The sequence below is a fragment of the Podarcis raffonei genome, chromosome 5, assembly GCF_027172205.1.
Source record: "Podarcis raffonei isolate rPodRaf1 chromosome 5, rPodRaf1.pri, whole genome shotgun sequence".
NCBI classification, from domain to species: Eukaryota; Metazoa; Chordata; class Lepidosauria; order Squamata; family Lacertidae; genus Podarcis; species Podarcis raffonei.
The window spans coordinates 11,039,918-11,063,754 of record NC_070606.1 but is presented as its reverse complement, the minus strand read 5'-3'; the positions used below and the strand labels follow the sequence as shown (position 1 = coordinate 11,063,754).

Below are 23,837 nucleotides of genomic sequence, written 5' to 3'. Positions count from 1 at the left end.
CTGCTCTCAATGTTGTATCCTGAGTGATGATGAGGTTCTGAAAGTGTTTTTTTGGAACAGATGGCTAGGAGAGTGCTGGGGAATGTGCCAGTAGAAAGCTGGGGGTGTGCCAAATCCTGCAGTGACTGAGTGCTTTGGGTTCCAGCTCGCGTGCCTTTCCCCTGCCCTCTGCCCTGAGTGGCGCCAGCAGGACTTCCCAACTAGCATTCTGAACATCTGGAGTCTGGGACTGCCAGGAGAGCAAGAGAGGCGGGGGGAGAAGGAGGGGGGAGGAAAACCCTTCCTGCTCCAGCTCAGCTTCCATCTACTCAACAGGGTTGCTTGCTCACAGAACAACGAAGAAGAACAAAAAAGGAGCACACATGTGGGTACACACAACACACAACACAACACACACACTTGAAAGTTAACCAGTCGCAGGTCAACAACCTCCCCCAACGGCTAGTCACTGTCACATTCAGAAAACTAAAGCAGCAAGCAATATTGCCTTTCCAGCACTGGAGTCAGAGTGGCTGGGTGCTACAGAGAAGGGAAAGGGCAGCCAAGAAACTTCTAGCTTCTCTCTGATTGTGATGCACATGAGATACTTTCCGAGGATCACATTCTGCTCCTTTATTGCTCCATTTCACATAGAAATTTGAACGCAATTCTCAGGATGATGCAGGTATAGTGTCAAAATGAACCTATTCTAGTAGCAGTTACAGGTAGGTAGCTGTGTTGGTCTGTCATAGTCAAAACAAAATAAAAAAATTCCTTCCAGTAGCACCTTAGAGACCAACCAAGTTTGTTATTGGTATGAACTTTCGTGTGCATGCACACAAAATCTCATACCTGTACCAATAACAAACCATTTGGTCTCTAAGGTGCTCCTGGAAGGAATTTTTTTATTTTGTTTCTATTCTAGTAGCCTTTGTGTCCTGTGTCTTGTTTGTTTGTTGTACACACAGAGTTGATCTATGGCAAATCTTTGTACAGTGGTACCTCAGGTTACATACGCTTCAGGTTACAGACTCCGCCAACCCAGAAATAGTACCTCGGGTTAAGAACTTTGCTTCAGGATGAGAACAGAAATTGTGCTCTGGCGGTGCGGCAGCAGTGGGAGGCCCCATTAGCTAAAGTGGTGCTTCAGGTTAAGAACGGACCTCCAGAATGAATTAAGTACTTAACCTGAGGTGGCACTCTATTGCCAATTAAGGGTCTGAAGGAAGGCGTTGGGGCAGAATTAGATATCATGCATACGAAGGGCCCCTGGCAAATATCTAGGGCAAATATCTGGGAATCAGGGAACGATTAACCATTATGCTATGAGTACCTCGGGGAATGAATCTGGCCTCTTTTCATGGACAAATATCTAAGCAGTTCTGCACATTACGATAACTCAAGGAAACAACCATGTTACACCAGTTTTCCTACAGCAAATACATAAAATTATACACCCACACACCCACCCCTTGAAACCTTGGTCTAATTGAGATTCCCAGACCTCTCTACATGCTTGCTTAAAGACGTATGGGCATGCATTTATTACCTTCACCCTTTACATATTTGCTGTGAGAAAGGCTGGTGTTTCCTGCAGGAGTCCTAAGGGAATTTGCCTCACCCTGCATGAAACTATGCAACTATCTCAGGCAGAGCTGGCATCAAAGCAGTGTGGCCTCCAGGAATATTCCAGCTGGCCTAGGGGAACAATATCCTTTACCTCAGTCCTACAAACAGCAGGGTCAGCTTTGTGGTCAGAATTTTAAGAGCTAAAGATATCCATTGAAGCACAGCAGCTGCGCGTTCAGACTACAAATGCAGCAGCTGACTGCTGACAGGAGCCTATTTGTTTGAACGCAGATCACACGGATATTACATTAGTTGCACTGGTTCCCACCTTGTTCCCAGGCTCAATTCAAGGTGCTGTTCCTTACCTTCAAAGCACAGGAGAGCACCTTCTTGTCTGTGGCCCCCGCAAACTGTAAAACTGCTGCAGGAAATACAGCACACCACCTCATTGCGTGCTTTTATTGGGCTGAAGACAAAAGCACTTTAGGTGTGCATTTTATGGAAATGCTTGCAAATTCTGACTGCTCAGGTTTGTTGATCTGGCTGGTTGTTTTTAGCATTTATTACTGCTGGTGACCAGTTGCTTATTAACTTGTTGTAACAGTCTGATTGCTATTTTACATTGTTTTGTACTGCAAGTCCCCCCTGAGGGTTCAAAGAGGATGAAAAGTGTGAGGTCAATAATTCCAGTAACTTTTTTGATATGCTCTGAATGCTCAAGGGAACTATGCAGTAGGCAAGGAAGCGAGACCAAAGCTCAGTGGCAGAGCAGATATTTTTCATCTACAAGGTCCCAAGCATGATCCCCGGTGTCTTCAGATAAGCCTGGGAAGGACATATGCCTGGGAAAAACCTGGAGAGCTGGTGCCATTCATAGATTATACTGAGCCGATGTACCAAGGGGCAGACTTAGTACAAGGTAGCTTCCTCCGTTACCAGGAAAGAGCCACATTTTATTTAGTCTACTTTATCAATGATCTGCCTCTTCTCAGCCGTCATTCCTGCTGTAAGAGAAGTTCTTGTGTGTGCTGTGAGAGATAAAGCAAATGAAATAGTGGAAGTCTCCCATAATCCTCAAAAGCTGCATCTCTGCACAGTTTACCTTGCCTCCTACGCATCAGCCTCCCCCAAGAGTAAGTAGATAATCTGGTGGCAGGAACTATGATTGGAAATTTTCAGCTACCCCCATGAATTTCCCTGCACTCAGAGGAAGCTGGATGCCACACAGTTAACTGACCAGGATTTGTGTTCTGTCCTGAAAGATGAGCCACCAAAACCAGCAACTTTTTCTAGGAGCAGACAATGCTTATTTTTGTATCATCGGAAGTAAACTTTTTTTCTGAGCGTAAGAGTGAAGTGGGCCTCTGATTTAAATCAGAAACATAGGATCTGTCTTGTTCTACCTCTACAGCTGGAGGCATTATGCCTCTGAAGAAGTGTTGCTGGGAATCACAAGTGGGGACAGTTCCTGTTTGTGGGCTTCTGGTTGGCCGCTGTAAGAATCAGTGTTAGAAACTGAGATAGGAGAGTTAGGAGCTAAATGGCACCTTAAAACCTAGGTTAGGGGCACAACAACAGAATGTCTAGGTGTGCTTCTTTATGACAAGAATAAGGTACCCCTGCCCGTACGGGCCAGTCGTGTTCGACTCTAGGGTTGTGCGCTCATCTCACTTAAGAGGCCGGGAGCCAGCGCTGTCCGGAGACACTTCCGGGTCACGTGGCCAGCGTGACGAAGCTGCTCTGGCGAGCCAGCACCAGCGCAGCACACGGAAACGCCGTTTACCTTCCTGCTATAAAGTGGTACCTATTGATCTACTTGCACTTAAGGGTGCTTTCGAACTGCTAGGTGGGCAGGAGCAGGGACTGAGCGACGGGAGCTCACCCCGCCGCGGGGATTCAAACCGCCAACCATGCGATCGGCAAGTCCTAGGCGCTGAGGTTTTACCCACAGCGCCACCCGCGTCCCTATGACAAGAATACAAAGCTGAAAATGAATGAACTGCAGCTAAAATATTACATTCATTTTTCACATGGTCTTGTCCTTCCCCTGCCCACCCCCCCTAATATTCTTAAGAGGGTCTCTTCTCCAGTCTTCAGTAGCTGAAAGCGGGGAGGCAGAAAAAAGGTCCTCCTTTCCTTCCACTCTGCAGTTTTAATCTGAAATCTTAGGCACAGTACGGCACCCAGAGCTCAGAAACTGCTCTCAAAATGCCTGTCGCAAAATGCGCCTAGAACAATGGGAGTTTCGAACACTGGTAAGAATAGGATGCTGGAATTGATGGCCTTTGGTCTAATCCTGCATAGTTCTTATGTTCAATTTTCTCCTACAGGGGGCGGGCAGCAAGCTTGTCAAAGGTGACTGAATGATGGCCCTCTAAGAGAGAGAAGCATAAAAAAATATCTTTTTTAGTACCTTATTAAACTCCTTATTTTTTAATTCCCAAACTACCTCCAGCACTCAATTAAACATTCACCCATACTGAACTCACCCACAGAGCTCAGCATTTTAGTACTGGAAGAAGTGAGAGATGCAGCACAACATTTCTCCACGATTTCCTGCTGTAATAGCAAAATGGAACAGGGATGGGACACAGTATTTCCATGTTGGGAACATCATATAGATGATCGAACACAAAGGTTATACATAAGCCGGTAAATGTAACATCTGGAGCCTCTGCCTGCCAGAACAAGCTCTAACCAGCTACATCTGGGGAGTGTGAAAAACTTGCCCCGCAGTGGAAAAATAGAACAAGTCTGAAAGTGACACAGGGAGTGAGAAAGAAGGAGCAGACAGTAGTGTTGCATACTGCAGTCAGGTGGGCTTGCTGGAGACTGATTATATTGGCTGAATCTTTCAATTCACAATCAAATAATTTCCTATGGCTACTTAGTGAACAGCAGGCTAAAAACACACACCACACAGAAAGCATGGTAGTTTCCAGGTGGAAAAGAGAGGGTTTGTTTAAATAATCAAACTGTAGGACTAAGTCTCTCACCCAGTACAGAAATGCTGTTGTATAATCAAAGATAAAATGGATAGATATCACATCTCTTTAACAGGGCTGTACATCTAATATGGACAGTGGACCATAGCTGTCAACGGTCCCTTATTTGGCGGGAAAGTCCCTTATCCCAGCACTGTGTCCCGCTGCTGTCCCTTATTGATGATGTCCCTTAAATTTCCCAGGTTTCAAAGGAAGCAGCTCCTCTCCCTCCCTCCCTGCCGGCCAGGGAGGAGGGAGGCTCCAACTGTGTTGCTTGGCTGCGTTGCTCACCCAATAAGGAGTCTAAGAACGACTGGGGGGTGGAGCTTGCATGCCTTGTGCTGATCAAATCGGCCGCATTGCCTGGGGACTCGCCTTTGCTCAGCACTTCCCAGCGGAGAGGTGACGGTGGTTTTCCTTGCTGCATCCCCTTTGCTGGGTTGCTGCGCTGTGGGAACCACCGGTGGAGGCTTTGTCGGGCTGCTAGCTGGGCTTTCTGCCTTTGGCTCGGAGGGGCTCAGAAGTTGAACATACCTGTGCTTTGAAAATCCCTTATTTTCGAGGCTGCTGGTCCCTTATTTTCAAATCTGTAAGTTGACAGCTATGCAGTGGACACAGATTATGTAAAATATGAAGCTACTTTTAAATTATATATTTAGAGACAGGAACATAGGAAGCTGCCTTATACAGAGACAACCCATTGGTCCATCTTAACTCAGCACTGTCAACATGGACTGGCCAAGGCTCTTTAGTGTCTCCGATGGGAATCTTTGCCATGCACGCCTGTGGCTGTTGGGGGTTAAACCTAGGACCTTCTGCAAGCAAAGCATGCACTCTGGCACTGAGCTACAGCCCTTCCCATGCCACCATTTATTTTTGAAAAATGCATTGTATCTAACGGTACATGCAAGATGCAGCTGGACGACAAAAGGGATTTGCAAGCACTGCTGATCAGCCGATTGGTGGCATCTGCAAAGCCTGTTCCAAGCCTCTGCAGAGAGCTGCCCCTGGCACTTTGAAGTTAGGGTTTGAAAATGCCATCCACAGTGCAGGGACGTAGCTACCTGTTCTGGCACCTGAAGCGGTGGGGGTGGGGTGATCCGCTCATGGGGGCGCCATGGCAATCCGTGCACGGAGTCTGCCTGGTGGACGCAAGCCCCACGCTGCCGTTTCTGGCAGTACGTGGCCCCGAGCCACCGCGTCACTCCCAGGAAAGATGCGTGGCCTGGGCGCACTGCAGGCTAGGCCCGGTGGTAAATGGGGTGTGCCATTTTGTCACCCCCTCAGGGATGACACCCGGGGCAAAGCGGGCCACCCCCCCTCCCTATGCTCCTCCCACAGCGTGCTTCAACCTGCACGGTTTAATTTTAAACCTGACATCACGTTTCATCCATGCAATTTAAAATTCACCTGTCGAATTTCTCCCATCAGTGAGAGAAGCATCCAGCTTGCTCTCCTGATCCAAGCCCCTTCCCCTCAATTTATGGGGTAAATTCATTTTTTGACCTAACCTCGCTGTGAAAAAAGGCTGTTGTACCTGCTTGCAAATCAATGCTGATTCCACTATTGGTTTACCCCATATGTACATTTATTCAATTCAGCCAGGCATGTCCAAAGTCCATTTTGAGGGCCTAATCTGGCCTGCTGGTCGATTTAATCCGGCCCCTGTGGCAGTATATGGCCCAGGATAAAATCCTAAAACAAGCTCAGCAACTTTGGTTGGCCCTCACGCATGTTCACTTCATCAAATCTGGCCCTCTTTGAAAAAAGTTTGGGCACCCTGGAAAGACTTTTTATTTTCTTCTTTTCTTTTGCCAATTTTTCAAAGCTAACAAATTGCTCCAGGGGAGGCAACTTTGTGATGTCACAGAGGTGAACCAATTCGCCAGTGATCCATGTGCTTGACTACGGCTGCAAATGCACAGAACAAAGTTTCTGGCCCTGATCCTAATTTACATTCCCTCCACAATCCTCTGATTTAGCCATGCTGATCTACCAATAAGTCTCTGATGGAGAAGAATGGGGTCGTATTGCTGTGTCTATTTATAAACTACATTTTTATGAAATGATTGCTAGGATAAACAGAAATCACATTGTTCTGGGGAGCAGGTAACTCTTAAGAGTCAAGAAGTATCCCTCAAGCTTAGCTATCCATTTGCCCATTAAAACCCAGCTGATTTATTGCCCTGCATGCAACCGAGTCTGAAATGCAGACAGGAAGTTCACTCGTAGTTTACAGATCTCTTTTTGTCATAAAACCCTGAGCAAAGGCATCAATCTCTCCTCTAATTTATCCATGTCACTTTCTGGGCGGAAAACTGACCGAATACTTGGTTTCCTCCTTAGCATAGTTTGATGAAGATTTCAACTAATTGACTAAGGGTTTTAAGTTAACCTAAAGGAATGCAGTGCATGATAGGTTTCTTGTTTATCTTTAATATTGGCATTTGCACCTCTCTTTTAAGTGTCTGTTCACATGGCAATGTTGTGTAGTAGTTAGCCTAGTGTCAGGCTAGGAGAGGAGGGCTCTCCATTCAAATCCCCTTTCACCAGTGAAACTCACTGGGTAATTCTGGGCCAGTCATTACTGTCAGCATTATCTGTCTCAGGGGGTTGTTACGAGAATGAAAATGGAATAAGGATGCAGCCTTAAGCTCCTGGTATAAAAGGCAGGATATCAATACTTCTAAAAGCCTCCAGATGATTGCTTGATACTTCCCAGCATGCTATTACAGAACTGTGCCCTATGTCTGGGAAACCCAGTTCACGCATAACTTGCCCGTTTGTGTTTTTAGATCCCTGTGAGAGTCCTATAAATCATAGGTAAAGGTAAAGTCATGGACGACTCTGGGGTTGCGATGCTCATCTCGCTTTACTGGCCAAGGGAGCCGGCATTTGTCCACAGACAGCTTCCGGGTCATGTGGCCAGCATGACTAAGCTGCTTCTGGAAACCAGAGCAGCGCATGGAAACGCCGTTTATCTTCCCGCTGGAGTGGTACCTATTTATCTACTTGCACTTTGACGTGCTTTCAAACTGCTAGGTTGGCAGGAGTAGGGACTGAGCAACGGGAGCTCACCCTGTTGCGGGGATTCGAACCACCAACCTTCTGATCGGCAAGCCCTAGGCTCTGTGTGTTTAGACCACAGCGCCACCGATGTACCCCATATACCGTAAATCATATGGGTGCACAAAAAGGCAAGCATAGGGTAGCTCCAGGATGATAGACAAAAGCGTGGGGAAAGCCAGTGGGTGAGCCTTCTTGTCAGAGGGGGAAATGCTAATTCAGAATTGCAACCTGCTAATTCAGGGGCCAACATAACATGTCAGTACTCTGAGGGTAAAGAAGCAGTTCTGACAAGCCTGCTTCTGCTTTGGATGTCCATACTAGACAGGCTGGTGCCACTTCTGTTTTTTTGTGGGGGTTTTTTGGCACATTAAATGGATTTTCTGTAGTCTGATAAAAGCTGGGAAACACAGAAGGACAACATTTTGATACCCCTGGGAGCATCCTTGGTTTGGGAGTCATCCTCATGGCCTCCTGCATGGGAGCACACTCTCTGTTCATGGGGGTGAAGGTGTTGATATTTCTAAGTGGAGACACCAGAGCACTCAAGTCCATATTTAAATGCATTTGTTCCTTTATTAGTGCCCTACAAGTAGTGCGGCTTCACTCCCCATAAAACTTTAGCTTTCCCTTTCAAGCCATGAGTATTCATTATCTCACAGCCTAAATTACACTAATTGCCCTCTGTTTGCTGCTATTCCAACAGAAAGAAGTTACAAAAACTAGTTATTCTGAAGAAAAGAAGGCAAGGCTACAGTGGGGGCCTCCTTAATCCTCAAGAGGCAGAACCCACAATTCTTTCTCCCTGCCTCCAACCTTCTCAGGTGCCATGGAAGTGAGAACAGCAGCCCAACCTGGGGTGTGTGTTTGTGTGCAGTTTGAAGCCCTGGCAAATACACAACGTTGTGATACTCTCAAGCCGATCAGGTGTTCAAGTCTCAGTAAGGGGAAGGGGGTAGTGTTAAAAATTGCAGTTCCACCACTGGCGGCGAGGGTTGGTTCAGAGAGAGATTAATTGCCTTGTCTTGTTGCCTTATGCTCCCCTCCTCAGAGATTACATTAAACAACACTGAAAAACAAAGTTGAATAACTGTGTTTTTATGGTTTGCAAACAGTGTCCTAGAGATGGCTGTTTTCAGGGAATACAGCAGCATAGCTTCATCAATATTACTCTTGTATTCAAACCTAGAAAGGAATGCAAGTGAAGCATGTAAATAAACTTCCATTAGAACATAAATAAAAAGGTGCAAGGATGCAGAAGATTGGAGAAAGGCATAAGCATAGACAACCAACAGCAAAAAGAACCAGCAAATGTTGGTAAGACTAAAGAGGTTACACATCCATTTATAACTGGCTGTCATTTTATCCTCCCGAAACATACCTTCCTTTTTTTAGACCTCCCTTCCGCTTGCAAGGTCCTAGTGCACTGCTCCACACATTCCGAGAAGCTCATGTTACTGTGGTCGGCACTGTAATCCAGGTTGGCTAGTCTAGCCAAGGAGAGTATATAGTTACATGCTATCCTCAGGATGGCCAGTTTGGATAGCTTCTGTCCATAGGAATAGCAGGGAACCTAGAAAGACCAAGAAGAGCAAATTAGGGCGGATCATCAAACCTCAACACTTGAAAGGCTACCAGGTACACCTGTTTGCTCCTGTTTCATCTTGCGAAATATCGACAGGCAACTGCAGATGTGAAACTGTACCATTACCATAGATAACAATGATAAAACCTCAGATGTCGAACCTCTGTGTTATACAACATGCAGCTGTTGGTAAATAAATAAATCATCATCATCAAATTTCTTGCTCCTTTTATTTGCAAAGGGGTAACAATCCTGTTCTTGCTATTTTCCTGGAGAACAACTACCACTTGTTATATAGGACAAACATTACATGTATAAATAAATAGTCAGATGTTGCGTATTCTACTGAATGTATGGAACTCAAGCTATTGTCCATGCATAAACCTCAAGGACGCAGGTGGCGCTGTGGGTTAAACCTCAGTGCCTAGGACTTGCCGATCATATGGTCGGTGGTTCGAATCCCCGCGGCGGGGTGAGCTCCCGTCGTTCGGTCCCAGCTCCTGCCCACCTAGCAGTTCGAAAGCACTCTTAAGTGCAAGTAGATAAATAGTTACCGCTTTATAGCGGGAAGGTAAACGGCGTTTCCGTGTGCTGCGCTGGTGCCGGCTCGCCAGAGCAGCTTCGTCACGCTGGCCATGTGACCCGGAAGTGTCTCTGGACAGTGCTGGCCCCCGGCCTCTTAAGCGAGATGGGCGCGCAACCCTAGAGTCGGACACGACTGGCCTGTACGGGCAGGGGTACCTTTACCTTTACACCTCAGATGGGACTGCTATAGAAACCATTGATTGACCTACATCATTCCAGGCTTGCAGCTGCAGACATCTGCCAACTGCTACAGATGCTACCATGGTGAAGCCACGAGATCAACCTAAATGTGTTGATGCCACTGTGTGAACAAAAACAACAGCAGCAGCAGTTTTCAAGCACTTATTTTAGAAGTCTGCATAACTGACCGAGGGAGGCATCGGGGCAAAAGAAATAAAGTGAAAAGCAAAATCTCTCAGACAACTTTCAGCTCTCCCCAGACCTGTTGTAACCTGGGAGTAAACACAATAATATGATCATTTGCAGCTAAGTTGCATAATAGCTGGGTTATACAAGATGATGCCTTAGGTTACTTAAGTAGATGTCACATAAACGTTGGTGGTGTTACTGCTGCTTGAAGGTGTCGAAGTGGCTGCTCTAGTTCCTTTCCCTGACCATAGCCAATTTCATTCCCTAACGCCACCATAGCTAGCTCACAGGTGTGTTCAGGTGGAGTCCCTTGAAGTCTATATAGTGAGAAGGTGGGGAGGGGTATTACTCAGAAGGGTGGTGGGAATGGGTGATTGGCAGATAGCTGTGATGAGCCTGTTGACGACTCTTAATGACTGCAATAGGTCGTTAAGAGTCGTTAAGAGTCGTCAACAGGCTCATCACAGCTATCTGCCAATCACCCATTCCCACCACCCTTCTGAGTAATACCCCTCCCCACCTTCTCACTATATAGAAGGATCTGGCAACTTCTGTTTCAGTGTATCTGAAGAAGTGTGCATGCACACGAAAGCTCATACCAAGAACTAACTCAGTTGGTCTTTAAGGTGCTACTGGAAGGAAAAAAATTTTTTGTTTTGACTATGGCAGACCAACACGGCTACCTATCTGTTACTTAGTGTACTTGCAGTTGCAGATTAAAAATACCATGCAGGTAGACGATACTTAAGTCGCAAAAACATCTTACATAGATTTGACTGGCATTTACAGACTGGCTGGTACTCTGAGGCAGACAGTGGCACAACATAACATCCCTGCTGCCCTTACTGTTAAGACTGTTAACTGGCACAACTGTACCAATTGCCATAGCTGCCACAGAGCGTAAGACATCACAGAGTTCGACAGCTCTTGCAATTAATGCTTCACATATGCATTTTGGATGCTAGCATCCCACAGAAAGGAGGACCAAAGAAGGTGTTGAAGGAGATTAGAAAGTGAGATTCAAGGTTAGTATTTATTAACAACAAATGAATTCATAAACTGGGAATGAATATGAAAGATGCTACAGGAGGAAGGAGTGAATGTAAAAGGACCAGGGAGGAGGGAAACTGGTACAAGGGCATATCCGGGCGGAGCAGCTGTCCCCCCGCATCAAGTAAATAAATAAAAAATACTTAACTAACTGACCAACTGTGTCACAGATAACTTGGTTCTGTTCCTCTAACATAAAAAGTAATAATAATTACTTTTTTCTGGAGGGAGTAATCCAGAGCAGTGAAGAGATACTTAACCTGTTCCTACCTGGTGGGTGTTGGGTTTTTTACTGCAGGTTTCCTTTGAAAGTAATTTCCCCCTCCAGGGGCCCAGATGAATGCATGGCAGGGCAGACACACATCTGGAACCCTGTGGGGAAGAAGTGGGTTGGACAATGGTATATCAAGTGGGAAAGTGACCACAGGGGAAGAATTAAGCATTCCCTGCTGCCAAAGCTTCTCTGTTCCATACTGGTCTGCTACTGATTGTTTTTTGGGTGGGTGGGGAAGCTTTTTCAGGGAGAGTTACACATCTGAATATGTAACATCTAGTTCAGCTCTCCGAATTTCCTCCTTTGGAGATGAATTAAATCAAGTCTTTGAAGCTTACTCTACATGACTTTCTTACAGAAGATTTGAAACACATGGTTTGCATTTCCCCCCCTACATAGACATGTTATCTGTGCAGGAAATTCACCATATCTAAAAATTTGAAGGAACCCACAAAGTAGGTATGCTGAAAATACTCAAAGTGTGTGTGTGGGGGGGGGAGCATGCAGCAATGTGCTCAAAACAAATAACGTTGTTCTGCAAATGAAGTCTTCCAAAACAAATCTTGGCTTCCAACACAAATCTTGGTTTATCTGGAGAGAAACAAACCATGAAGATATGTTTGCATATGATGGTAAGCTTAGACTTATGGTTTGTTGCTCCTGGCTTGAAGTGCAAAGCAAAACATGAGGAGTTCAGCAGCATGCACTCGCGCACTGTAAGCCATGTTCACAGTAAGCCATGGTTTTTGGCAGGGATGGGGAACCTCAAGTCCAGGGGCCAAAACTGCCTCCCCCCAGTTTATCTTTATATGGCACTTGAAACTCTTGAACTCTGATAATGCTTTTGCTCCTCTAGATGGAAGATAGAGAGGGGAGTGTCAGCGGATGTGGACACTTGCCCGTTGTACAAAAGTAAAATGTGCGCTTGGTGACTCTGTCCACCGCTGGCCCATGGCCTGCGAAGATTGCACAGAAGGGAATGTGACCTCCTCAGGCTGAAGAAGCTTCTCCATCCCTTGTTTATGACTTTCCATGATGCGTAAATTTGGTTAGTATCTCCTTTCCAGCCAGCAGCTTCAACAGTTTATCAAACTGTATGGGATATTCCTTCTGCTGCAGGGGATGGAGAAAATCACTTGACAGGAATGGATAAGGAGACAGGGCTAGAGTTTTGCAGCAATTTTATCGTAATCTGCTTTCATTGGTAAGTAAATATGAAGCATGAGATGGAAATAAATGGGAAGAACTAAGTTGTCACTAAGTTGCCAACAAAGGTCCGTATAGCAAAAGTAAAAGTTTTCCCAGTAGTGATGTATAGGAGTGAGAGCTGGACCATCAAGAAGGCTGATCGCCGAAGAACTGATGCTTTTGAATTATGGTGCTGGAGGAGACTCTTGAGAGTCCCACGAACTGCAAGAAGATCAAACATATCCATTCTTAAGGAAATCAGCCCTGAGTGCTCACTGGAAGGACAGATCCTGAAGCTGAGACCCCAAGATTTGGCCACCTCATGAGAAGAGAAGACTCCCTGGAAAAGACCCTGATGTTGGGAAAGATGGAGGGCACAAGGAGAAGGGGACGGCAGAGGATGAGATGGTTGGACAGTGTTCTCGAAGCTACCAGCATGAGTCTGACCAAACTGCGGGAGGCAGTGGAAGACAGGAGTGCCTGGCGTGCTTTTGGAGGACTTCCGGGTTAGCGCCTCCAGCAATGGCGGATTTCCTCTGATCGGGAGGAATCCGCTTCGTGGAAATCAGGGTCTGGACCGCCACGGCGAGGCGGAGACCCATTAAAAACCACAGGCGGGAGAAGCCTGTGGACGTGGGATTCGGCTGGCACCTTTTGCGCCTCCCCTACTCGCAGGGAAACCCGGTTTCGGGGAAACAGAGCCACGTGGGGTGAGTGGCGCGGTGCTTCGAATCGACTGCTTTTTTCATGGAGTGAAGCCGCATTGCTGTTGCCGGAGAGCGCTGACTTTTCCTGTGGACAATTGGACTTTAAATAAATACCCGTGAGTAGAACGGAAAATTGGATTCCTAAATATCTTAATTTGGTACCGAAACGGGAAGGTTTCAAACAGGAAGTCCGCCTTCCTTTTTTGTAAATAGATTGAAGCAAAGACATTGCAAGCTAAAGTCTGGAAAGTCTTTTGTAAAGGATTAAATCTCCATCGGCTAAAATTACTAAACCCCCCTTGGAAGCAGGAGAAGAGGGGGGAAATTTTAGAACGTTTAATGCCTGCAGGAGAGAGAGTGAAGAAAGATAAATTACCACCGTTTTGAACCTGGGAACGGGCTGCCAGTAAGACCGACGTATTGGGAAAGTTCACTGACTGTGAATAAAATGTATGTTGACAGATAGTTAAACAAGAGAAACATATTGATTCCAATGTTTCCTTTTGCACTTAAAAGGAGCAAAATATTTTAAAACTGAAATTAACTTTGTTGCTGGATCTGCTTTTAAAAGGTCGGATACAAATAGAAATTGTTTCCCCTAGAGGGAGCTTTTGAAACTGTTGCAGGAGTGGAGCTGGGGAATTTTCCATCTGCAGAGATTAAAGACCGTGAGAATTAGATATTGACCTTGGACAAGAATGTTGACAGAAGAAGCCTTAGTGATTGCTTTTTGCAAGACAAGTGCTCTATTGGAACAGCTGCATGAGAAGACGGATGTGATGATTACTAAAATTGACAATTTGGGACAAAAATTGACTGATTTGGGACAAAAAGTGAATACTACTCAGGAACTGATTCAGGAATCTGTTTTGACATGGCAAGTTGTGGAGAAGATAAAGGAGGAGGTTGTTGTTGAACCTCAAGCAACACAAGTGGAGAGAGCCTTGGCCTTGCAGAGGCAATCTGATGAACATAAGCTGTTGTCTTTTATGATCGAATCTAGAGAAAGCCAAATTTGGAGAGATGGAGTCCCGCTTGGATTGGAGAAGGAAAGTTGGATAGATCCCCTTATGCAGGGATGTTCTGGCTTTTGGGACCTGGTTTTGGGCCAGGGGGAGATTGGAGTTGTGGGGGCCTTTAACTTTGGAGGGATTTTGAAACATGCTCTGAAATATCTTTTGGATATTAGTTCTGACTATGGAGAATGGGCTGACTTGTCGAGAAGGAATAAAGACATTGCTAGGTTGGATGAAGATTGGAAGAAAGTTTAAAAATTTATTCAGAGAAATATTGTAAAATTAATGAGTGTTAGAAAAATGTTGGAATGAAATTATATGGCTTTAGTAGAAATGTTATAAGGAGTTAAGTGTAAATAAGTTTTAGGGGTTTTTTATGGTAAGATAAGGTTAAAATAAATTAAGACAATTAAAAGACAGAAAATAGTGAAAAATGGAAAGGATTTGCTGGAATAATTAATAACTAGAATACAAAAAATGGAGGTGTGAGGAGGTCCATGAAACAAGTTAATGAAAGATAAAGATATGGAAATATTGGATGTGTTTTTAATTGTTTTTGCTTTTGTTTTTGTTTTGATGTATTGTGTTTTTGTTCTTTTTTTAATATATGTACTGTAATGTATTGATTTGTATTGTTTACTTTTTCTCTTTTCCTTTTTTTTTCTTTCTCAACTTTTTTTTTGTAATCTTAAACTTTTAATAAATATCAATTATTTTTTTTTAAAAAAGGAGTGCCTGGCATGCTTTTGGTCCATGGGGTCACGAAGAGTGGGACACGACTAAACAACTAAAAAACAACAACAAGTTGTCACAGGGAAAAAAAAATCAGTCACAACATCAAAATCCTATGCTGAGCTTCTGCTCTTCCTGGAGAGCCTCTCTTATGCAGAGCAGGGAACCTGTGGCTTTTAGGATGTTGTCTGACCACAACTCCCATTATTCCCAAACACTGGCCAAGCTGGCAAAGTCCCATGGGAGCTGCCGCTCAACAACATTTGGAGGGCAATCTTCTAGCAACTTCAGAATTGACTCTGCAGAGTCAAAATAGGTAAGAGGTATATTAAACTGTTGAAAGAATATGCAAGATTTGAAGCTACAGAAACAGTAATAGAAAGGACAGGTAATTTGTGCTCAGTTATGAATACAGCAAAGCAACATCCATGCACATGTAAATACTTCCAAGAAAATAGCTAGACCACAAACCATTTAGCACATCAAAAGCTGCACTTAAGTCAGTAGGGTATTAATTACTGTTGTAACAAGCCAAGATTCCTGTTCAGCTCATTGTTCTTGGTTTTTCACAAGGTTTATACACAGGGTTGTTTATAAAGTCCTTGATGTGATCAAAACATTGAAATGTTACTAAACTGAGATAAAGCAGCCGTTCTACTTACTATATTAGGTTGTTTAACCGCTTTTTCTGTTTATGCAACAAAACCTTAATTCTGATGTGGCTGAAGGTGAACACCTGCCATATTACACAACAACAAGTAAGATGTGTTTCAACCTTTGCAAAATAGAACTAAATGATGGCTCTACTTAGATGTTATGGGGGCTGTATAGCTGTAGCCAAGCCAGATCTTCCCCAATATGTCTCCTTGTTGGACAGGGACTGCCTTCAAAGGCAATATCAGCCCCTTCGCACAACTAACCTCCTTCAGTCATTCTTCTGTCACAAAAAAACAGTTGTGTGAGGGCAAGTGTGGGGCTGCACTCACTTGCCCCTCATCTCCCATTCACATGAAGCACAGAACCTCCTTGTTGTGGGGGCAGGCTTTCCAGTCATCCCAGCATTGAGCATCAACTGGTGTGGGGGGGGGGAGGATCTATCCTGCTTGGTTGCTATCTAGCCCACCCCTGCTGGCCAACTTCGCCAGATGGGCACGTCCACTCACCTGCTAATCATCACCCGATGTCATTGTGATAGCTGATAACGCAAAGTTGTCAGAATTAGTCCACAAGGGAAGACAAAGATTTGGCCTGCTGGGCCACAGAGGTTCCTCATCTTTAATTTAATACTTAGGATGGTGGGCAACAATCCCCAGACCAACAGTCCATGTCAATCTTCTGGAACCAACTTTCAAGTAAAGACTGAAACCACCATAGCATAGTGTTGCTAAGTCAGTTTTTGCCATGCAGTTTTTGCAGCTTTTCAGAATGCTTCAGCCTGAATAAAGAGAAGTCGGCTGTGGCTGGCACTAAAAAGCTAGTGCCAATGGTGTTGCCACACTGCTGGGGCACATCTGCAACTATTTCCAGAATGTTCATTCTGTAAAAGGTAAAGGGACCCCTGACCATTAGGTCCAGTCGTGGCCGACTCTGGGGTTGCGGCGCTCATCTCGCTTTATTGGCTGAGGGAGCCGGCGTACAGCTTCCGGGTCATGTGGCCAGCATGACTAAGCCGCTTCTGGCGAACCAGAGCAGTGCACGGAAACGCCTTTACCTTCCCACTGGAGCGGTACCTATTTATCTACTTGCACTTTGATATGCTTTTGAACTGCTAAATTGGCAGAAGAGACAGAGCAACAGGAGCTCACCCTGTCGTGGAGATTCGAACCGCCAACCTTCTGACCGGCAAACCCTAGGCTCTCTGGTTTAGACCACAGTGCCACCCGCGTCCCTCAACCACTGACTTAAGAGAAGCATTCAAGCAGTAGTCATCTTCATGACAACCAATCATGCAATCAAGCAAAATGATTGTGCATGTGCCACGTCCAAGCAGATAAAAGCAGATAAAGTCGATGGAACAGGCAAGCCTGATGTCTGAATGAGCATTCATCTACTGATATACTAGGGAAATTTGCAACTTTCAGCTGCAGCGGGGTTCATTCCCTGGAAGAATTTGCTGTTCTTCACTGTTGAAGTTTGTCTTTGCCAAAGCCTATACACCACAGTATAGGTACTGACTACAGACAGAATGATAATGTTCTTGGCTTTTCTTTCCTTACACTTCCTTCCAATATATCCACATATATATTTGTATCCACACTTCACACAGAGCCAAGCATAACATATGACCAAAGTTTGCAAAAGACTTTGCAAAAAAACCACTAAACAGCAATTCCCTGCCCCCCCCACAAAGGCTCACTGCTTTTAGACAATTTAAATTAAGAAGGGAGGGAGACAGGGAGAGAGATAGGGAGGAAGAACTTAAGTCTTTTTGAGGTTCACAAGAAGCAGGTAGTGGTACCTCGGGTTACATACGCTTCAGGTTACATATGCTTCAGGTTACAGATTCCACTAACCCAGAAATAGTGCTTCAGGTTAAGAACTTTGCTTCAGGATGAGAACAGAAAATGTGCTCTGGCGGCGCGGCGGCAGCAGGAGGCCCCATTAGCTAAAGTGGTGCTTCAGGTTAAGAACAGTTTCAGGTTAAGAACGGACCTCCGGAACAAATTAAGTACTTAACCCGAGGTACCACTGTATACCTTTTTCAAGAGTATGGGTCTAAGACCAGCAGGTTAAACTTCAGGACAGCTTGGTGACCTTTATGAGCTTGATTCATACTACTCTCTCAGACAGTGTTCATTCAGAAAAGTTTACTATGTGATATTGTGTCTTAAATAGGAACAAAGGATACCAATTTCGCCTTGGGGTTTATTTCTTGTTTAGGCTTGTGGCTCAAATATGGTTCACATCGAGGGTGAGAAACCTGCAGTTCTCCAGGCATTGGGCATCCAGTTCCCATCAACCCCAGCCTGCGTGACCAAAGATGATGGGTACTGTAGTCCAATGACACCAGGAGGCCACAGGTTCCCCATCCTTGCCTTGAATGCAGCTTAATTCCAGAAATCTCCACCAAGGTAAAAAGGTAAAGGGACCCCTGACCGTTAGGTCCAGTCGCGGCTGACTCTGGGGTTGCGGCACTCATCTCGCTTTATTGGCCGACGGAGCCAGCCTACAGCTTCCGGGTCATGTGGCCAGCATGACTAAGCCGCTTCTGGCGAACCAGAGCAGCGCACGGAAGCGCCGTTTACCTTCCTGCCGGAGCGGTACCTATTTATCTACTTGCACTTTGATGTGCTTTCGAACTGCTAGGTTGGCAGGAGCTGGGACTGAGCAATGGGAGCTCACCCCATCGCGGGGATTCGAACCGCCGACCTTCTGATCAGCAAGTCCTAGACTCTGTGGTTTAAACCAAGGCGCCACCCGCGTCCACCAAAGTACAGGATCATAATTTCAGAGCTTCAAAAATGCTTCAGAATCAGGTGCTCCAAAAGTCCCAGTGCTGAATGCAATTTATCAAGCCACTTCCTCCTATGGGAGATGAGATAGCAAGACAGGTTACTTGAGTGTTCAATAAGTCATTGATGCCCATAAGCAAGCATAATACAATGTCCCATCAGAATCACAGAACTGTAGGGTTGGAAGGAACGCTGAGGGTCATCTAGTCAAAGCCCCTGCAATGCAGGAATCTCAACTAAATCACCTCTGCTTAAAAACCTCAAAGGAGGGAGAGTCCATCACCTCCCGAGGGAGTCCGTTGCACTTGCTGCCAGAAAGTTCTTTCTGATGTTTAGTCGAATCTCCTTTCTTGTAACTTGAATCCATTGGCTTGGGTTCTACCCTTCAGAGCAGGATGAAAGAAGCTTACTCCATCTTCCATTTGGCAGCCCTTTAGATATTTGAAGATGGCTCTCACATCTCCTTTCAGTCTCCTCTTTATCAAGCTAAACATACCCAACTCCTTCAACTGTTCCTCATAAGGCTTGGTTTCCACACCCTTGATCATCGTTGCACACGCTCCAGCTTGTGAATATCCTTCTTGGATTGTGGTGCCCAGAACTGTGCACAGGACTCCAGCTGGGGTCTGACCAAGGCAGAATAGCAGGAAATTTGGATCACAGCATTCCTTTGGGTCATGTTTGGATTTTAATAACTTAATGTGATGACTGGACATGACATTTGTGGTCTTTGACTAGGCAGTGAGTACCACTTCAAATGCTATCCAAAGTGTTGGAAAGCCTCTTTCTCATTTAGGATCTTCATTTTAACTTGAGGATCCCATCTAAGAGGGAATGGAAATCTGTTTTCTGGTGTCAAGAGGCTCTTATAAACAAAGAATTTGACTGAAATTGAATGTATGCACGTCAATCTTACATTTACTTTTTCTTTGCTTTTAACTTCCTGCTTGGCAGGGGGTTGGACTCGATGGCCCTTGTGGTCTATTCCAACTCTTCTATGATTCTATGAACTTGTGTTTCTATATTTTTATTATGCTATTGTTTGGTTTTCTGTTTCTATAATGTACACCACTGTGATATTTCTTATCACATGGTGGTACATCAATATTTTTATAAACAAATAAAACTCCCGTCAGCCCCAGGGAGTGTGGCTCTTTTGAACTAAACTTCCCCATCAACTCTAGCACAGTACAGGAGCTGTAGTCCAAAATACCAGGTTTTAAACGTCCACACGAGCTCTGTTTTTGTGGCACAATTTGCAAAAATGCAATTAATGACCAATACTGATACTGATATTAAGCCTTGGCCATTGTCTGCGAGGGCTGGTTGGAGTTGGTGTCCAAAGAAGTGCAACAGCCTGGTTCTAAACAATACTTTCTAAAATTGTGTGGGAGACAAGCAGAGGGAACAAGCTTGTTTTCTCTTGCCCTGGAGGGAAGGATGGCTTCAAGTTACAATAAAGGAGATTCTGAAGAAACATCAGGAAGAACTTTCTGACGGTAAGACCTGTTCTAAGGTGAAACAGTCTCCAAAAGAAGGTTGTGGTCTCTCCTTCCTTGCAGGTTTTTAAGCAGAGGTCAGATGGCTATCTGTCTTGGATACTTTGGCTGAGATTCCTGCTTTGCAGGGGGTTGGACTAGATGACCCTTGGAGCCCCTTCCAACTCTACAATTCTGTGATTCTATGATCTCCCATCATCCCTGACCATTGGCCATATTGGCTGGAGTGGATGAGGCCAATAATATCCTGGGGGGGAACCATGTTGGAGCCAGTGTGGTGTAGTGGTTAAGAGTGGTGGACTCGTAATCTGGTGAACCGGGTTCGCTTCCCTGCTCCTCCACATGCAGCTGCTGGGTGACCTTGGGCTAGTCACACTTCTCTGAAGTCTCTCAGCCCCACTCACCTCACAGAGTGTTTGTTGTAGGGGAGGAAGGGAAAGGAGAATGTTAGATGCTTTGAGACTCCTTAGGGTAGTGGTAAAGCGGGATATCAAATCCAAACTCAAATCCAAACACACACCTACACACACACACACTCCAAGGGGGAGACAGGATTTTTAACAAATACAGCTTGGATTTCAGAACTTGCCCCCCCCCTCACACACCCACACCCAACCTTGGAAAACATGTTATGAGCACAGAGTTGGCCAACTGACAGGAAAGTGTATTTGATTAACAGGAAGATATAATTTTCACCTAGCATGAGACCCGTGTGAACTTTTGATAATAGCAATGCTTCATCCAAGTTGAGTTTTTTGGCACGGGATGGGGGGGGGGGAAAGGCAATTACAGGTCAACGCAAATCACAGTGTCAAGCCGAGAGCCACATACCATTCATTGTTTAAGCATCCTAGGAGAGAACCCAACGTTCTTTCGGAGCTTTCTACCCAACCAAACAGCCCCTTCCCTGCAACCCAATAATCAGATTAAGAATTAAGACCAACATCTCGTGAGCAAAACGTTGAATGGCCCTTGGGTGACGTTGCGTGTTGTAAAGGTCGCCAACGAGGAATCTGCTTCTGCATTTCACTCTTACATCTCTTTAAAAAAAGAACCAATTATGGAAGTAGGACTGATTTGAGCACAGCTTGGCAATTGCTGCAACAGGGGTGCTAAGTTGAATAAAATTTTGGGAGGGGGAAGTAAGTCCTACCCCACATAATCACATGATGTGGTGCATTGACACTATATGAATGAACTATTTTGGGGGAGAGGCGCCCTCAAATATTTTATTGGGGGGAACCAGAAGGGCCTTGGCCCCCAGGAGTTGACTCCTATGTGCTGTAGGGACCAACCTGAGTTTACCAGGACCCTAGCAGAGGGGTCAGGATTTGGGCACCATCCTGCAGGGAGGAGTGTGGGAAGAGAGCTCTGACCCCCAAGAAATCCTCCTGACCCAGAGCTACTGAAATAAGCAAGGAACTTATGGGGTTGTCACGCTAAAGCGCTCTATCTTAAGTTAGTGGCATGGGATTTCCCTTTATGTTCCCCCCTCTTCCAATTTCAGGGCTCCCCGGACCCTGGTTTTAATGCTACGGCTTCAAAGGCGCACAGAGGAGAGCGTTCCTCTGAGCATACGCAGAGCGCCCGCTTGGCAGCATCGCGAGGGGGGTCCCTGCCGCTTACCTGTTTCCTCAGAGCCTCGAAGGCGGCGCTGATGGTGTGCACGCGGGTCCTCTCGCGGGCGTTGGCCAGCAGCCGCCTCGTCTGCTGGATGGCGCGGATCTCCGGGGACGCTCCCGCCGCCTCGCCCGCCCGCCGCCCGGGCGACAGGGACGCCTCGCCGCCGCCGCCGCCGTAAGTCGGGACGCGCGAAGCGGGCGGGAAGGGGCTCTCGAGCGGCCGGCACGCCATCACCCGGGGCGGCGGCAAGCTGGGGTCGGCGAAAGCCTGGCCGCCCCCCAGACGCAGCGGCCCCTCGACGTCTTTCCTCGACGCGCGCGGCTGAGGCGCCAGCAGCCCCGCGGGGAAGGCGCCTTTCCTCGCCTCAGCGCCCGCCTCGGCCGCCCCCCCGTCCGGAGCGCCCGCCGAGGCCGCGCGGGAGCTCCGTCCGCCGCCGCCGCTGAGGCGCTGCTTGGCGGGCTCTTTGCTCCGCTTCCTGTGGAGCTTCTGGATGCCGCCGAGCTCCTTGAGGCAGAGGCGCCCCCAGCGCTCCTCGTCGCCGGCCAGCGGCAGGTTCCTCATGGCGGGAGCCGCCTGGCCTCGCGCTCTGCCCGCCGACGCTGCCGCCGCTCGCCCTGGCCAGCCGGGCTGTGCCCGAGCCCCAGCCGGATCAGCGCGTCATCTGGAGTCCCCGCCGCGCCGCCAGCCTCGCTGCGGAATGCGCGCCGCGCCGGAGAGACCCATCTGGGTTTGCTTAGCCGCCGTCGACACAGGAGCCCCTCGGGCGGGATCAGGCGGCTCGCCGGCGGCCTCTTGCCAGCAGGGCGCCCGCCTCCCGCCGCGCCCACGCTGCCCGGCCGGTGCCCGAAGGAGCACGAAGCGCTGCCCGAACAGCTGCGCTGCCCGTCTCTCGCCCGCTTTGTGCTCATGTTATTGCGTCGCGCCGATTAAAGGCAGGCGCCTCCCCGCCGCTCCCTGGGATTCCCGCCCCGCCGCCGAGTCCTCTCCATTTTTAAAGGTCCGAGGGCTGATAAGAATGAATGGCAGATGGCCGGGGGTCGTCCCACTGTGGGGTGGGCTGTGATAGGTAGGAGGGGGTGTTTGACAGCCGCACCTTGGTTCTCAAAATTCATCCGTTCCAAAACCAAAGCGTTCCAAAACCGAGGCAGGCTTTCCCATAGAAAGGAATGCAAAACGGATTAATCCGTTCCGGACTTTTAAAAACAACCCCTAAAACTGCAATTTAACATGATTTTTACTATCTGAGGAGAACATTGATCCATCAAATGAAAGCAATAAGCAATGTACTGCAGTCATGAGGTTTGAAAATCATTAGACGCGGTTGATGGAAGTCTCAGGCTTATAGCCAAAATGTTGTATAGGATGAGAGATGTTCTGTTCTGTTTGGAAAACATATGTAAAAACTAATAAAAATGTATAATAAAAACAAAACAAAAAACAATGTACTGCAGTCACACAAACAATCAATCAGTAGCTGAACTGGGTTCCACAGTGTCACACACACACACACAGCCACAAAAACAGAAAATAAATAGCAAAGACAGACAGATCTCAGCGTAACACTCAAAAGGGAAATGTGGCATTCAAAGCGGAAGCGTAACACTCAAAACGGAGCATGTTTGGCTTCCAAAAAAAGTTTGCAAACCAGAACACTTACTTCTGGGTTTGCACTGTTTGGGTTCCAAGTTGTATGAGGACAAGGCGCTTGAGAACCACTGTAATTGCAATTGATCCTTCCAGACGTCCACATATGTGGGTTGAAGAGAGCTTCAAAAGCCTGTCAGCAAAATTAAAAGCCTAGGAATTAGGCTATATGGCCTAATTTTTGAGCAAGTCCATGTCTGCATCTTACTGGTCAAAGGAAGGGGGGGAACAGGAAGTACTATGTGCTTCCTCTCCAGGAGAGGAAGGGAAATGACATCACACAGAGCCCTCTCTACCAACTGTATTTCTATGGTCTGAGTATCTGCCTATCTGCAATACAGCCCTGTGGACTTAGCCCCTTCTCATGCTAATTAGCAAGAATATGCATTTTTTAGGTTTGGCTGCTAATCTCCCACACAAATATTTCTTCAGAGATATGGAGAACCTTAAAAAAACCCAAGTCTACTTCCCCACTCCTCTTTTATTTACATTCAAATGGATAAGCATGCAATGAA

At 46.4% G+C, this 23,837-nt stretch overlaps 1 protein-coding gene across 2 annotated transcripts in view; it reads right to left on the bottom strand.

Moving 5' to 3' along the window:
* Window positions 1-22,290, bottom strand: part of ATOH8 (atonal bHLH transcription factor 8) — a 31,892-nt gene extending 9,602 nt beyond the window's left edge. The window contains exons 1-2 of one of the 2 annotated variants that reach the window (XM_053387796.1): window positions 21,682-22,290; window positions 8,976-9,171 (exon numbers count right to left, since the gene is read on the bottom strand). In XM_053387796.1, the coding sequence (XP_053243771.1) occupies window positions 8,976-9,171; window positions 21,682-22,239 (754 nt within the window). In that variant the 5' untranslated portion in view covers window positions 22,240-22,290. The remainder of the gene's footprint in view (window positions 1-8,975; window positions 9,172-21,681) is intronic. The other variant, XM_053387797.1, reaches the window with a different exon arrangement.
* Between the last annotated feature and the right edge of the window lie 1,547 nt (window positions 22,291-23,837).